We start from the raw sequence: 17568 nt of genomic DNA on the forward strand, positions 1-17568 counted from the left end.
CATCTTTTCACCTACACGAGGTGAGTTCATATGCGGATCAGCCTTGTGCACGGAGAGCCACACCCTGATCAGCATTATTCCCCGACTCTGCACAGCCAGCAGTCATGAGGAGTCCCTATCTGGCTCCCTCCTTGGATGAACAACAGCCAACCGGATGGCAGAGCCGAGATTCAATACGACGTATTAGAGATCCCGCTGTGGCACCTGAGCGGCCTGTTGCGGTGATCTTAACATGTACTAGAAGTACGCTAATGCGCTGGTGCTTTAATGCAGTGTTTTTATTTCTCGCTTCTTTCATTCTTTTTTTTGTTTCCTCGTCTTTATGTTTCTCTTCCTGTTTTCCTCGTTTTGTTTTCTTTCTTTCTTTTTATTATTATTTCAGCCACTCGTAGTCCACTAATCTGGGATCCAGGGTTCGAATCCCCTGGTGGTGATTTACACACAGACATGATTGGCTCCGTGATGGATGGGCGTCCCGTTCGATATCTGTTACTGCATTGTGCCTAGTGATTCCGGTAATACTGGACCCGCCACAACCCTGACCAGGATAAAGCAGTGCTATCACATAAACATAAAATAAAAACTTAATTATTCTATTTTATTTATACTATATTTTTCTAAGGGAGGCTTGGTGGGTAGCACTGTCACCCCGGGTTCGATCCCCAGGCGGGGCGGTCCGGGTCCTTTCTGTGTGGAGTTTGCATGTTCTCCCCGTGTCTGTATTCTACACAGTTCTGTTTTTATTTCATCCTCTGTGCAAATATTTTCTTTTATTTATTGATATTTATCTCTTTATTTTCATAGTTTTTGCTTCTTATCTTTTTTTTATCTTCAGAAATGTAACGTTTCTCTGGTAGCTTGATGTTATTTATTTATTTTATTTATTTATGTTTTGTGAATGACTGGTCGGCCGCCGGTCGTCGTAGCTGTGGAGCCGAGCAGGGACGGCCCTGTAGAGGCGGCGGCACAGCGGGCAGGTGGCGCCGCCCTCCTGGCAGAAGCTCTCGAAGGCTCGGAGGCAGGACTGGTGGAAGAGGTGGGAGCAGGACAGCAGGAGCAGCGGTTTGGAGGAGGAGCTCAGCGGGGTCAGGCAGATGGGACAGTCGTGGACGCCTCGCCGCTCCGCCTGTACGAGAACACGGAAACACGAGGCCGTTACAAACGTCGTGTCCAAAAAAGGACAAAGTGGATCGGGGTCGGTGATGAGCGGCTCTTTGATGAGAATCACGCCTTTGATTTTATATTCATCTGAAAGAACGTGGAGTTTCGGGCGTTCTCTCGCCCCAGGTTCACCTTTATACATTTAGGACGGAGCGTCGAGGTGTTCCCTTCATCAGCTCACGCGAGGTCTAGTTCGGCCACGCCCGTTGAACACTCTAAACCCTCTGTTCTGAGGCAGAACTTTAAACCTCAAGATCAAAATCATGGGTACACATCTGTAGCAGGTACATGGAACAGTGGTCTCTGTACCAGGGATGTGAAGGAAACAGGTCCATCAGGAAGCTTTAACATCAGCACCGTGACTCGGTGACCAGAAGTTTGGAGGAGAAAAGTGGAAGCATCAAAACCCAACAACACTGTACCTACTGACACTGGGTTTAGAGCAGCTACATCAGACTAAAGACCTGAAAATATGTGAACTGTACAGAACAATTTAAGTGTGTATCAGAAAACCAACTAATATGATGAGACTGTGATAATTCTGCTGAGTAAACAAACATCAAACAAACAACAGAAACTTTTACATTTATTTACTGATTTTATCATTTTGTTTGTTTTTTCAGGTTTTTGTTTTCTTTTGTTTCTTGTTTTTTTTGTTGTTGTTTCCTGCTGGTTTGTTTCCTGGATTGTGTTGTTTGTTTGTTTACTGGAGTGTTTTTTGTTTATTGTTGTTTTGTTTCCTGGATTCTTTATTTGTTTTCTTGTTTGTTTGTTAGTTTCCGGGTTTGTTTGGTTTTTGTTTGTTTTCTGGATTCATTTGTTTTCTTGTTTTTTGGGGGGGTTGATTGTTTCCTGGTTTGTTTGTTTTTTGTTCGCTGATTTGTTTGGTTTTTGTTTCCAGGTTTGTTCTTTTGTTATCTGATTTGCTTGTTTGTTTGTTTTCTTGTTTAATTGTTTGTTACCTGGTTTGTTGTTTCTTTGTTTGTTTTTTGTTTCCTGAATTTAATTATTGTTTGTTTCCTAATTTTTTCTGTTTGTTTCTTTGTTACCTGGATCTTGTTTCCTGATTTGTTTGTTTGTTTCCTGTTTTTGATTGTTTTGATTGTTTCCTGGTTTCTTTTTGGTTTGTACACTTGATCTCCACCGCACCGTTCCCACCCCTCCTGTATTAAATAAGTGAGGCGTTACCTTCTCCTGGACCTGCGTCCACTCCTCTTCCCCTGATACCCGGACAGTCGTGTGCTGGTCGTGGACGTGACTTACGGCGCTCCTGCTGGAGGCGACGCTCAGGTCGATCTGACGCAGGAACGAATCCACGTCGGTGGAGCAGGACTGCACCAACCTCTCGTTCAGCTCTGAGAACTGAGAACCAGGACAGTGTGTGAGTGGTGAGTGTGTGTGTGTGTGTGTGTGGAATTATATACAGTAGAATTAAACAGAATTACCGCCTCCATTATGGAAATACACAGACGTGTGAAAAAGTAATCACCCCCCCTTCATTCCACCATGAATCAAAAGCTCCTGAAGCGACAAGTGTTCCACCCTTACAGTCACTGATGGATACGTCAGGCGAAGAGGAGCACGGCGTCACCATGGCAACCATCACAGCATCTCCTCTTCATTCATGTGCTGACGTTCACCAAACAGCCTTTGATATGGAGGAATGTTCAGAGTGTGTGACGGTGCAGCAGGTGGATTGTTTACTGATCATGATAGAGCTGAGTCAACACTGTGTGTGTGTGTATCTGGAGTGAAACTGTGTAGTGGGGTGGACATGTAAACACACTCGGCTTTGTGTGTGTGTGTCTCAGGAATGTCCGGTGTGTTTACCTCACACACACACACTTTAAACAGGGTGAAGGATTTAGGTGCATTTAAACGTTATTACTTTGTAATTTAGGTGCATATGAAGCCTCCGCTGCTCCGGGGTCCAGTTCTGATTCCCGCCTGCATGGTAGGAGCTTCAGAGTTTGGACAGGACTGTGGACAGGGGGTCTGCAGCGGTGAGGGACGATACTATCAGAGAACTGGACACGGACACGACTATGTTGGGAGGAAATAGGGGGCTTCACTTTAAAGGGTGCTGTCAAACTAGCCCTATTTATGTGGGCACAGAGACGTCAGCAGCTGTACTCGATCGGGATCAGTAGAATGGAAGTAAGAGGCCGTGACACAAAGTTCCTTGACTTCACAGTGGTTAAGATACTGGACTAGTAATCAAAAGGTCACTTGTTCAAGTCCCACCATTGCCATGTTGCCACTGTTGGGCCCTTAAGCAAGGCCCTTAACCCTCAGTTGCATATACAATATGCTCTCACGGTGCTGTAAGTCGCTTTGGGGGGAAAAAGCATCTGCTAAGTCAAGCTGCTGTCCGTATATTTTTGACCCTGCAGTTTTTATGGGTAAAGAAAAAAAGGACGACTGCTTATTTAGTCATTAACAGTTCCTGAGTGTGAATGCGCTGGTGCTTGAACGTCCCTGATCTGATCCCGTGCGCCGCCGCTTCTCGTCACCTGGCAGCATTAGGTTCGGATGGACAGACGGATGGATGAATCACGGCGTGCTTTACCTTCTCCTCGAAGAATCGGCGTCTCAGACGGGGGTCTTTCGGTGGGACCCGTTTCGTCACGCCCCTGTACCACTTTCTCACCGCGTGGCCTCGCCAGCGAGCCTGGATTCTGACGGAACAACGATAAAACGCTTTAGGTCGTTTATTTCTCTCCTTACGTATTTATGTATTATTGGTTCTTGAGGGTGAACGCGCTGGTGCTTGAACACCTCTGATGTGATCGAGGAGAGCCGGATCACCACACGCCACTGCGACGCCGCTTCTTATCGCTCGGCAGTGTTGGGTTACCACACAGAGAGCCGTATCGCGTATGGAGAGACGCGGTAAGCTCTATGTTGTTTTCCCCCACCCCACCTCCTCCATAAGAATCTCTATGTAGGGAAGTGACCAGAGGCCGCACGGGTGTCAGAGGAAGCATGTGCCGACCAGCAGCCCTCCGTCGGAGGGCTGCTGGTCGGCACATGCTTCCTCTGACACCCGTGCAGCCAAAGGTCGCAAACGCAGTGAAGAAAGTGATTGTACCCGAAGTGATGGTACCTGACGGCACACTTCTCTCGGTGGAGTCGGGCCCCGTCGTGTATCACCCGCGCCTCGTACGGCTCCGCCCTGCAGAGCGGACAGCACTTCCTGCCTGAGAAGCGCTCCAGCGACCTCACACACACCTTGTGAAACACGTGAGAGCAGGAGAGCAGAACCTGTCAGGACACGAGGAACAAACAGAAATGAATTAATACTAAAACAAAACAGAGCTAGAGGATGGACAACCATCTGAGCATCCTCCATAAATCAGGCCTTTATAGTGGAGTGACATTTTCACCAACAGTGTACGGTGAATAAAGAGACCCTCAGACCAGCACCCACCCCCTCAGACGCACGTACGGCCAGTGAAGGATTCTCACAGAGAGCCGCAGCGCGTACGGAGGGTCACGCTGTGCTCTGCGTGCTCCTCTATTACTGGTGCTGGAGCCTGAAGCAGACAGCAGGTGTCGCTGTTGCAGCAGCAATGAGAGGAAACCCGGTCTGACCTCACCACCTTCTTTCATTCATTTATCCTGGTCAGGGTCGCATATACAGACACACACACACACACACACATATAGACACACACATATACAGTAGTGTTCAAAAAAATAGCAGTGATTTTAAAAAAGCGAATAAAGCACAAAGTCATTACAATAACTTTTATTTCCATAAATGCAAACGCACTGAAAATACTCCACTTTCAATTCTAAATCAAAACATTAACTAAATGTAGCCAGTTTGTGTTCATCCTTTACAGAAAGTTAAGAAAAATGAATATTAGGCTGTTCAAAATAATAGCAGTGCAGCATTTTTCTTTAAAAACTGAAAAAATGTTTCTATAATGTAAAATGACTGAACTAATATTTAGTGGCAGAACGATTGTTTCTGAGATCTGTGTTGCATGGAGTCGACCAACTTCTGGCACCTCTGAACAGGTATTCCAGTCCAGGATGATCAGACGACATTCCACAGTTCTTCTGCATTTTTGGGTTTTGCCTCAAAAAAACAAGTTCTCTCTGGGATTGAGGTCAGGGGATTGTGCTGGTCACTCTATTACCTCAATCTTGTTTGTCTGTAACCAAGATGTTTTGGGTCATTGTCATGTTGAAACACCCATTTTAAGGACATTTCTTCTTCCACATAGGGCAACATGATCTCCTCAAGTATTCTGATATATTTAAATTGATCCATGATCCCTCGTATGTGATAAATAGACGTAACATCACGGTATGATAAACATCCTCATATCATAGTTTTGTACCACCGTGCTTTACTGTCTTCACAGTGAACTTTAGCTTGAATTCAGTGCTCGGGGGTCGTCTGATATACTGTCTACGGCCACTAGACCCAAAAAGAACAATTTTGCTTTCACCAGTCCACAAAATGTTGTTGAGCCATTTCTCTTTGGACCAGTTCATGTGTTCTTTGGGAAATTTGAACCCATTCAGGACGTCTGTTTCTTAACAACGGGACTTTGCAGGAGTTCTTGCTGGTAAATCGGCTTCATTTAATCATCTTCTGTACTCACTGGGAACTTCAGATGTTCCTTGATCTTTCTGGAGGTGATCACTGGCTGAGTATTTGCCATTCTGGCTATTCTTCAATCCATTCGAACAGTAGTTCCACGCTTCCTTCTGCATCTTTCAGGTTTTGGTTGTCACTTCAAGGCATTTGAGATCATTTTAGATGAGCAGCTGATAATCTGCTGCACTTCTCTGTATGTTTTCTCCCCTCTAAAATCAACTTTTTAATGAAAGTACGCTGTTCATCAGAACAATGTCTGGAACAACCCATTTTACCCAGTATTTCAGAAGGAAATGTGCTATGACCAACCTGTGCAACATTTGCCCCCCTCCTACCTTAAATAAGGGCCAGAATTGACACCCGTTCTTCTGCAGAATGAATGACTTCACCAACTGAACTCCTCACTGCTATTATTTTGAACAACCCCCTTTCAATCAATGCTTCGATTACTCAGAATGAACGGCATGCACGTCCTAATTGTTGGGTTTGTTTTGTTTTCAATACTCTACTACACTTTCAGGTAAATTTTTTGCTATGTAGAAATATCATTTCTTCTAAAAACAGTGATTTATCAGGTTAACGGTGTTGGACTGCTATTTTTTTGAACACCACTGTATATACAGACACACACACACATATAAAGCAAGGAAAATAAGTATTGAACACATCAACATTTTTCTCAGGAAATATATTTCTGATGGGACTATTGACATGAAATTTTCACCAGATGTTGGTAACAACCCAAATAATCCACACATATAAAGCAGTCAAATCAAATAAGTCCATAAATTAAGTTATGTGTAATAAAGTGAAATGACACAGGGAAAAAGTATTGAACACATGAAGAAAAGGAGGTGCAAAAAGGCATGGCAAGCCAAAACACCAGCTGAAATCTGTCAGTATTTAGAAAGCAATCCTGCCCCTATCAGTGCAAATGAATATCAGCTGGTTTAGTCCTAATTGATGGCCTACAAAAAGGTTTCTTATTACCAAGGTGTCACACAAGAAGCATCTCGTGATGGGTAAAAGCAAAGAGCTCTCAAGACCTTCGCAACCTTATTGTTGCAAAACATACTGATGGTATTGGTTACAGACGTATTTCTAAACTTCTGAATGTTCCAGTGAGCACCGTTGGGGCCATTATCCGGAAGTGGAAAGAACATCATTTCACCATAAACCGGCCATGACCAGGTGCTCCTCACAATATTTCTGACAGAGGAGTCAAAAGAATAATCAGAAGAGTTGTCCAAGAGCCAAGGACCACTCGCTGAGAGCTTCAGAAAGACCTGGAATTAGCAGGTACGGTTGTTTCAAAGAAAAGTATAAGTAATGCACTCAACCGCCATGGCCTTTATGCACGCTCACCGCGCAAGACTCCATTGCTGAAGAAAAAGCATGTTGAAGCTCGTTTAAAGTTTGCTGCACACATAAAATACTGGGAGAATATAGTCTGGTCAGATGAGACCAAAATTGAACTCTTTGGATGTCATAGCACACATCATGTTTGGAGGAGAAAAGGCACAGCACATCACCTCAATAACACCATACCAACAGTAAAGTTTGGAGGTGGGAACATCATGGTGCGGGGCTGTTTCTCAGAATATGGTGCTGATAGACTTTATATAATTGAAGAAAGGATGAATGTAGAAATGTACCGAGACATTCCTGATAAGAATCTGCTGCCATCTACCAGGATGCTGAAGATGAAACGAGGGTGGACATTTCAGCAAGACGATGATCCCAAACACACAGCCAGGAAACTCTCAAGTGGTTTCAGAGAAAGAAAATAAAGCTGCTATAAAGGCCCAGTCAATCACCCGACTTAAATTCAATTGAAAATCTATGGAAAGAACTGAAGATCAGAGTTCATAGAAGAGGCCGCCGGAACCTTCATGATCTGAAGACAGTTTGTGTGGAAGAATGGGCCAAAATCACACCTGAACAATACATGCGACTAGTTTCTCCATACAGAAGGCGTCTTGAAGCTGTCATTACCAACAAAGGCTTTTCTACTAAATATTAAATACATTTCAGTAAGCGTGTTCAATACTTTTTCCCTGTGTCATTTCACTTTATTACACATAACTTAATTTTTGGACTTTGAAAATTTCATGTCAATAGTCCAATCAGAAATATATTTACTGAGAAAAATGTTGATGTGTTCAATACTTATTTTCCCCGCTGTATATACAGACACAGACACACACACACACACACACACACACACACACACACACACACACACACACATATACACAGACACACACATATACAGTATATACACACACACACACACACTAAGGATCATTTCTGACTGCATGTATCTGGACTTGTGTGAGAAAACCCACACAGACACAGACAGAACATGCAAAACTCCACACACCAAGGACCCTTGACCCAGGCCCTTCTTGCTGTAACGCAACAGCGCCACCCACTGCTTTACCGTGCCGCCCTCACGTCTAACAGCCTGCTGAGGGTGCATCCAGGCCGGTAGCACCACTCGAAGCCTGTTTTTTCTATATGAAAGTAAAACGAAGCCTCTAATAAAGCTGAATAATTAACGTGTCGTTAGGAGCCGAGCTGACGGCCGGATTAAAAGCAGACGAGTGTTTTGCTCTCGAGCGTGTGAGGAACGTTAGGGCCGTAATTATTCTGCCGCTTTGAAATCTCAGAACCTTCCAGAACGGCGCTGGGATTGGACGGGGCCCGGCGTGCGCGGTTTCACAGGTAACGCCACGCTCGCGATCACAGGCGCTGATTCACGCCGACGCTAAACGATCGTTAGCTGAGCGGTAATTACAGGCAGAACCTTGATAATGAGACGTGCTTATTAAGTGGTGATAAAACCAGACTGATGGGATTTGAGCTGAATTCCTGCGCGATGGCGAGCGGTAAACAGACGGCGGCTTTAAGCCTGAGCCGCGCATTCACGCACGCCGGCTAATATTGACACAAGCGTCTATGGTAACTAGCCTTTGTTGCTGCGTACGGATGCTTTCTTTTCCCAGCATTCCTCACCAGATTGGCATCTTGACCCTTCACACACACACACACACACACATGATGTCCAAAAGTATGTGGACACCTGACCAGACTTCAGGCACAGTTTGGAGTGCGTCTGTGGACATTTGTGCCCGTTTAGTTAAAATAACCCTAGAAAAGAAGTTTCCAAGAGCGAGTGGTGCATTGTGGGTGATGAGTACTTGCGGCTGGAGGCGGAAGTCGTCGGCGCAGATGGCGCAGGGCTGGGCGGAGTCTCCTTCCTGTATGGAGCGCGACTTCGCCTCCGTCCACTCGTCCGCCGTCAGCCGTCTGCGGGGAGCTGCGACTAAGCCCAGCTTCTGAGCTACACACACACACACACACACACACACACGTACGGATAAACCAGAAGTATGTGGACGCCTGGACATCTATATGTGCTTGTTAAACATCTTTGCTGGAGTGGTATAAAGCACACCACCTTTGGACAGCAGAGCTCTAAACACATCTATTCTCAAATGATGAATGCTTTATTGCTTCATTTAGCACCAAGATTATTAAAGCTTGCTTTGTCTAGTGGATAAGATACAGGACCTGTAATCAAAAGGTCGTTGGTTCAAGCCCCAGCACTGTTGGCCCCTTGAGCAAGGCCCCTAACCCTCAATTGATTAGACTATGAATCAATTTGCTGTGAACAAAAGCGTCTGCGGAAAATTCAAACCTGTCTGGATGCAAAGTAGTGCCAACTGTGAAGTATGGTGGAGGGTGTTTTTAATGCTTTATGCAACCTAGTCCTAAAAAAGGAAAGGCCGTTCGATTGGCAAAGTGGATTGGAGCGGTGGGGATCAAACCCGGGTTTCTGGAGACGTACCCAGAGTGAGAGGGGGAGGCCCCGGGTCCAGAACGTACTCCTGTTCCTCTCCCGTCTCTCCGTCCTCTCTGCGTGGGCGTGTCGGTCTGGGACGCGTGGCGTGCGATACGGACGGGCGCTGAAGGCTCGGTACGCTCCGGCTGATGTGATCCTGCAGCGCCACGGCCGTCAGCGCCAGCTTCCCTCCGTCCCGTCTAAAAGCACCAACCTGTGGATACAGCACACGCATCTCTGATCGTTCACAAATACAGCGATACCTTATACATACAGTATATATCCCCTTTAACGTTATATTCATGTTATTTTCAGTGTTTAAGTGTCAAAAACCTCATTATTTTACATGAGACTAAAATATCTGCAGCTCCACGGGACCATGGACGCATTAACAGGTTCTCCAAACATCCTTATGGGAAGAAAATACCTCGAAACTCGACGTCTTTAAAACTCGACGCCACTCCCAGAAGCGACTGAGGTCGAGTTTTAAGGTACCGCTGTATACGCATGGATTGTATAGACGATTCGCGAGGCCCTAGTATGTGGTAGATCCCCTAAGGGAGCGTAGGACTGCAGAATTACGACGGGGCATGGACCCCACAAGCTTGTGGAAACATTCGGTAGGCGATGAACACCAAACTTCCTGCAGAACGCTCTACAGTTCTGTCGTATTTCAAGTTGTGGGATTTCTGTGTTCCACAGCATGTTCCACACATCAAGATCTGGTGACTCAGGTGGGAACTGCAAAACCCCAAAAACCCAAAACGTAATTCGGCGTCTCTAGACGTGTGTTAGAAGAGCCCAAACCCATCAGAACGAATGCAGGACACAAACTCGCCAAAATGGAGGGCCAGGGGTCCCATGGAACACCAGTTAAACAAACCCCAAACCATTATGGAGCCACCAGCAGCTCCCATAGGGGGGATAGGGGGGATGGTTTGACCGCATCTATTAAATCGTACATAGGAAGAGTGGTCTCTCGTCAAGGTCCTTGTTCTGAAATAGAGTGTTGGACAGCTAAGGAATCACCAGAAACACAGGTGTTGAAACACAGGCCACACACTGTCCACAGTCAAGCGAGCTTTCACTGACTTAAAACACAAAAGTTCTACTGTTATTTAGTTCTGTCCAGCTAATCAGAAACAAAGTTTTTTAATAGATAGATAGATAGATAGATAGACAGACAGACAGACAGACAGACAGACAGACAGACAGACAGACAGACAGACAGACAGATAGATAAAGAGTTTGTAGAATGTAATGCTCTTTAATTTGTTTAATATTAAAAAAACGTTTTAAAGACATGTGTAGCATTAAACTGATTATAAATGTTATTGTGAGTATTAATACAGGTTCTCATTAGCGTTAGCAGGCTTCATGCTAGCGCTATCTAAACTATTCACACTTAGAATTAATTCACCACACTCTGGTTAAACAGCTATTTTAACTCGATATAAAGTTAAATTCTACTGAACTTAAAACAACCTAAAACATTAAACGTTTATATTTGTTCCCACAGTAAAAACTTTATTTACCTTTAGCATTGTGGTGAAGCTGGTGATGTTACCATGGTTACTCTGATTACTTTGGTTTCCAAGACGAGCTGCTGTCAGATCGCGCATGCGCACTACATACTACTCTGCACCCTGGGAACGTGTTGGGACGATTTTCCTTTAATAATATTAAAATAATAATAATCATAATAATAATAATAGTAATAATAATAATATTAATAATAAAATAATATAATAAAAATATCAAAATAATATAATAATAATAATAATGTAATAATAATAATAATAATAAAATAGTCATAATAATAATAATAATAAAATAATATAATAAAAATATTAAAATAATAATAATAATATAATAATAATAATATAATAATAATAACAATATAATAATAATAATATTAAAATAATAATAATAATAATTATAATATAATAATAATAATAATATTAAAATAATAATAATAATAATAATAATACATTTTATTTATATAGCGCTTTTCAAGATACTCAAAGACGCTTTACATAAGACAAATAATCAAAACAAATACATACACCATACAAATCATAGTACAAAATCAAAATAGTACATCAACATCAAGAATAATTAAGATAAAAACAAAGAGAGCAGCATAAGACAGTTCATTAAAAATTAGCTAAATTATGAGAGAGAACAACAAATATAGAACAATTTCTTAAAATTAGACAGAAACAGGACAGATTCACATGCAATCAGGAAACTGAAAACTTTACAAGTTTTAGGATCTAGGACTTCACATTTCTGTCGTGATCTAAGTATAAAAACTATTAAAAAGAATAGCAAAAATAAAAGCATTTATTTCGTGGTGTTTTGAGAAGTGACTTGAATTTGGACAGGTCAGGACAATCTCGTAGGTGTTTGGGGAGAGCATTCCATAAAGATGGAGCAGCTATGGAAAAGGCCCTGTCACCCCAGGTCCGGTGCTTGGTCCTAGAGGGTATGGACAGTAGGTTAGCCTCAGAAGAGCGAAGGCTACGGGAGGGAATGTGCTGATGGAGCAGGTCGGTGAGGTAGGATGGGGCCTGATTATGGAGAGCTTTGTGAGTGAATAGAAGAATTTTGAATTGAATGCGTTGAGCAACGGGAAGCCAATGAAGTTTTTGGAGAACAGGTGTAATATGATCACGGGAGCGAGTATGAGTAAGGAGGCGAGCAGCTGAATTCTGGATATACTGAAGTTTTTTTAGGATTTTGTTAGATGTACCATAAAGGATGCTATTGCAATAATCAATTCTGGATGTAATAAAAGCATGAATCAAGGTTTCGGCGGCAGAAAAGGAGAGTGATGGACGTAGACGTGCTATGTTTTTTAGATGAAAGAAAGCAGTTTTGGTGATGTGATTTACATGGAGGTCAAAAGAGAGGTTGCTATCAAAAATTACACCAAGATTTCGGATGTTAGAAGACGGAGACAAAGTGTCATTATCAATGGTAATTTGAACATTTTTTGTGGTTTTTGCCAGGGATGTAGGACCTACGATGATCATATCAGATTTTTCACAGTTTAATTTGAGGAAATTAGCTTTCATCCACAATTTCATTTCAGTGATGCAATTTGTCAGAGTGGAGTGAAGCTCAGTATTAATGGATTTGGAGGAGATGTAAAGCTGAATATCATCAGCATAGCAGTGGAAATGTAAACCATGCCGACGTATGATGTCACCAAGGGGGAGCATATAAAGAATAAACAAAAGGGGACCTAACACTGAGCCTTGGGGAACGCCTTGGGACAGTGGAGCAATGGCAGAACTACAATTGTTAACTGTTGTCTGTTTACGAGATATGACCTTAACCACAAAAGGGCAGTACCAGTGATGTTGACAGAGGAATCAAGGCGGGACAGAAGAATGGAGTGATTAATGGTGTCAAAAGCTGCAGTAAGATCAAGGAGGACGAGAATATTAATTTGTCCAGAGTCTGAGGAAAGAAGAAGGTCATTTGTGACTTTGAGGAGAGCTGACTCAGTGCTGTGCTGGGGGCGGAAACCAGACTGAAATGATTCAAATAGATTATTGGAATTTAGGTGAGATAAATAATAATAATATAATAATAATATAATAATAATAATATAACAATAATAATAATAATAATAATAATAATAATAATAATATAATAATAATATTAAAATAATAATAATAATATTAAAATAATAATAATATAATAATATAATAATAATAATAATAAACAATAATAATAATAATAATAATAATAATAATAATATAATAATAATAATAACTATAATATAATATAATATAATATAATATAATATAATATAATAATAATAATAATAATAATAATAATAATATTAAAATAATAATAATATTAAAATAATAAAATAAAAAAAATAATATTTGGCCTGTCTCAACACTGACCTGTCTCACCACAGCCCTGTATCACTACTGACCTGTCTCACCACAAATCTCTTTCACCAGAGATCTGTCTTACTGCAGACCTGTCTCACCACAAACCTGTCTCACTACATATTTGTCTTACCACGCATTTGTTCATCACAGACCTGTCTCACCCTTCACCTGTCTTACTACATATTTGTTTACCACAAACCTGTCTCACCACAAACTTTTATCACCACAGACCTGTCTCACTATGGATTTGTTTACCACAGACCTGTCTCACCCTTCACCTGTATCACCACAAACCTGTCTCACCCTTCACCTGTATTACCACAGACCTGTCTCACCACAGACGTGTCTCACCCTTCACCTGTATTACCACAGACCTGTCTCACCCGGGACCTGTCTCACCTTGGACCTGTCTGAACACAGACCTGCCCCCCCCCCCCCCCCCCCCCCCCTCTGTGAGCCTGAGGTTTGTGTTTTTTAAGTGACTAATTACTTAGTGAGAAAGCGAAGCCGGGCGGAGAGGCGCTTTCTTCCACCTGTCATCAGAATGGATTTGGGTGCGTGCCTGTCATCTTCCGCAGCGCCGACCGTTTGTCTTCGTCGTGTCCACAAACGCGGCGTTTAAAGAGCTTTCTGTTTGGCTTTGTGCGCCCCTTCTACCTGCTCGCCCGGCTTTTCAAAAGAGAGAGAGGTTACCCTGTCGTGCAAACAGCTCAGGGTTTGAGTAGCGGCGCGAGGAGAAAGGATCTCTCGCGGTGGGTTTGAATAGGGCGCCTTCGCTCGACTCCTCTGCAAACTTCTCCTCCTGAAAAGCCAGCAGTAATCCGGCCATTTATCTCTGTTCAAAGCCGGCAGGTACGAGAAGAAACGGAATAAAGCGGCCGGCTCAGATGCCGTCGCTTCTAAAAAGACACGATGAATGAGCGCTCACTGTTTGCCCAGTTTGTAAAGTGACAATAATGAGAATAATGTTATTTATTCAGCATCTTTCATCTGCTCGGAACGCAGCTCAGCGTGGACAGGAAGAAGCTGCACACCAAAATAAAGAGAATTAAACCCGGCAGGAACGTCGAGCGCCGCTGAAAGACGTCTGACGTAAACGATCGGGCTAAAAACAACAGCGCCGTATTTACACAGTTGTTGTAAAAATAACAGAAATGAAAGCTAAAACACACACATTATCCTCGCCGCTGCGGCTCCCGGGGATCTGCGTTCAGGACCGGGATCCGAACCTGAAGTCCTGGAGTCGTGAGCCGGCGTTACACACTAATACGTTTAGATTTACTGCGTTTAGCTTCCGCTTTTATAAGTACTGTGATAGTCAGTACACTGTCTAAGCAATTAAGAATGAGGGCCAACAGTGGCAACCTGACAGTAGTGGGGCTTGAACCAGCAACCTTTTGATTAGTAGGCCCTAACCTTTTCAACAGGGACCTGTTTTACCACGGATTTGTTCATCACGGACCTGCCTCACCCCGGACCTGTCTCACCACGGATTTGTTAATCATAGACCTGTCTCACCGCGGACCTGTCTCACCACAGAACTCTTACCAGGGACCTGTCTCACTACTGACCTGTCTCACTACTGACCTGTCTCACCAGGGACCTGTCTTAACACAGACCTGCCTCACCCTTTACCTGTTTCACCAATGACCTGTTTTACTACTGACCTGTCTCACCATAGAACTCTTACCAGGGACCTGTCTCACTACTGACCTGTCTCACCACAGACCTGTCTTAACCCTAGACCTGCCTCACCCTTTATCTGTTTCACCAATGACCTGTTTTACTACTGACCTGCCTCACCACAGACCTGTCTCACTACAGACCTAGGCCAGCACCTTGACTGCTAGGTTACGCTCTCTAATACGCCTCCGACTTGGAGGCAACAGTTTGGACAAGGCCCATTCCTGCTCCCTGACCTCACCTGTGATCTTCAGGATGAACTGGAACGCTGTTTTTCTCTGAACGGGCACAAATCCCCACACTATGATTCTCAAACTACAATTTTAAGAAGCAGCTATTAAACCACTCTCTGTTTGTTCTGCAAGATTCCGGACTGTGTGTGTTTGTCTGTGGGAATTTGTTGCCGCCTTTTAGAGATCAGACCTGGCTTGCAGTCAACGTTCCAATTCATCCCACAGTTGTCCAGATAGGTTGAGCTCTGGGTTTTGATAAGTTTTACTGTCTGTGTGCTGCATTGTGTTGCATTTGTGACTAATAAAACGCACTGTAGTTCATTAATATTAATGAATATTTATGTGAAGCACCAGCCCGGCTCGCTCGGACAGATAATGATCTTCTGTTTTTATTTTTTGTAATTTTTTTCTGCTGTTTGATGAGCGAGATCCTAATCTGACATTAATGAGGTGATTTATCGCCCCCGTTTCCTATATTTGCAGTGGAAGCCGAGCCGGCGCTGCGGCCCCCGCGGTAAATGAAATACTGATCACGCCTGGCACGGCCGGAGTTTTGACTTCATCTGCTTAAGTGCTGCATTACGTCAGGGTTTGGCGGCCGGTCAGAGCGGCGTCCGCTGGCGTCCGAGTGGATATACGGACGGGAACCGCAGTGCAGCTCAGAATCAGCGGCCGTTCTGTTCTCCTCGGGCACACGCTGGCATTCGACTGGCATCGTTCTCTGCATACGAGGAGGCTTTTGATTGAATGGGTACGAATTCGATACAGTGGGTAGCGCTGGCCCCTCACGGCAAGGGTTCGATTCCTACAGGCACTCTGGGTTCCTAATACAAGTCCAAGGACTGGCGACCTCTCCGGGGTGTTTCCTGCCTTTCACCCAGTGATTCAGACCCACTGCAACCCTGGCCAGGTTAAAGTGGTGTTAAAACAGACATTGAATAAATAAATGGGTACAAATTCCCACAGACACATTTCCTGAACATTGCAACTCCATACTAATGCCTACGTTTTTGGAGCAATACCAAAACCAACGAGCTTATGGTCGGGTGTCCACATACATTTGGCTATGCCATGAGTCAAAAATATACAGACACCGACTTAAACCACTTAAACGATTGTGTACTCTGATTGGTCACGTGAGACCACGCCCTCACAGACCTGAGTGTGTCTGTCAACTCATACAAACTCCTGGTTTCAAGTTCAAACCTTGGGTCGGAGTCTCTAGCAGACCGTGTCTGAGGGAGGGAGGGAGGGTGGGGTATTAGGGTATTAGGGTATTAGGGTGTTAGCCTCTCTGCTGCTGGAACAGCGCCTCCTGCTGTCTGGTGGAGGAATACACAGAGAGAAGCGTGTTCCTCCGTACGTGCTGCGACTCTCCGTGAGATTCCATCGCTGGCTGCACAGCTCTGGGGAGACGTTCCGGTTTCCTGTGACCAGCGGAATGGGAATTGAGTATATCCAAACGGGGTCGATGCGACAGCCTCCACTCTCTGGATTTTGGGAGTGTCTATTGGAATCTGCGCCCATTCGAAAAGTCAAAAAAGCATTTGCAAGCTCAGGCACCGACTGGAGTTCTAATTCATTCAGTAGGTGTTCAGGGAATTTAACTCATGCCTGTACGGACCGAACACATACTCTACACGGCCAAAAGTATTCGGACGCCTGACCGTGAGCTTGTCGGATGCCCTGTTCCAAAAACAGACCTCTAGAGTGACCTGTATGTGATTTTCTGCATTTGGCGGACGCTTCTATCCAAAGCGAGTACAGTACTGTGACAGTATGTTGTTCAAGCAATTGAGGGTTAAGGGCCTTGGTCAGGGGCCCAGCAGGGACAACCTGGCAGTGGTGGGGCTTGAACCAGCGACCTTTTGATTACTAAACTTGTATCTTAACCACTAGGCTACAGCTGCCCTCTTATCAGCTAGAACATCTTCTCACAAGACTTTGGAGTGTGTCTGTGTGTGGGAATTTGTGTCCATTCAATTCATCAGTCGGTGTTCCGATTCACTCCAGAGCTGTTGAGCGAGGCTGGGGTCAGGGCTCTGTGCAGGGATGTGAACCTCATCACCTTCTAGATGGTAGATGGAACTCGGAGCGAGACGAAGCGGATTTTGC

At 44.0% G+C, this 17568-nt stretch overlaps 1 protein-coding gene across 2 annotated transcripts; it reads right to left on the reverse strand.

Annotated features, from left to right (window-relative positions):
- Positions 1-858: 858 nt before the first annotated feature.
- On the reverse strand, positions 859-11214 carry rnf32 (ring finger protein 32). Of its 2 annotated transcripts, none has more exons than XM_062992881.1 (7): positions 11159-11214; positions 9630-9837; positions 8980-9122; positions 4268-4425; positions 3731-3839; positions 2350-2523; positions 859-1126 (listed from the first exon to the last, which is right to left on the reverse strand). In XM_062992881.1, the coding sequence occupies exons 1-7, from the start codon at positions 11165-11167 to the stop codon at positions 878-880; spliced, it is 1050 nt and encodes a 349-aa protein (XP_062848951.1). In that variant the 5' UTR covers positions 11168-11214; the 3' UTR covers positions 859-877. The 2 variants fall into 2 exon arrangements, with proteins under 2 accessions (XP_062848951.1, XP_062848950.1); XM_062992880.1 differs by having other exon boundaries at positions 4253-4425.
- Positions 11215-17568: the final 6354 nt, after the last annotated feature.

Source organism: Trichomycterus rosablanca, chromosome 4 (assembly GCF_030014385.1).
Source record: "Trichomycterus rosablanca isolate fTriRos1 chromosome 4, fTriRos1.hap1, whole genome shotgun sequence".
Classification (NCBI taxonomy): domain Eukaryota; kingdom Metazoa; phylum Chordata; class Actinopteri; order Siluriformes; family Trichomycteridae; genus Trichomycterus; species Trichomycterus rosablanca.

Bases quoted from the DNA above. Each gene is read 5' to 3' on its own strand.
- rnf32 (XM_062992880.1), bottom strand. The intron at 9,123-9,629 runs GTACGTCTCCAG...GTGTGTGTGTAG, and splicing joins GCCTCCCCCTCTCACTCTGG to CTCAGAAGCTGGGCTTAGTC. The intron at 3,840-4,252 runs GTACAATCACTT...TTGTTCCGTCAG, and splicing joins GTCAGGTACCATCACTTCGG to AATCCAGGCTCGCTGGCGAG.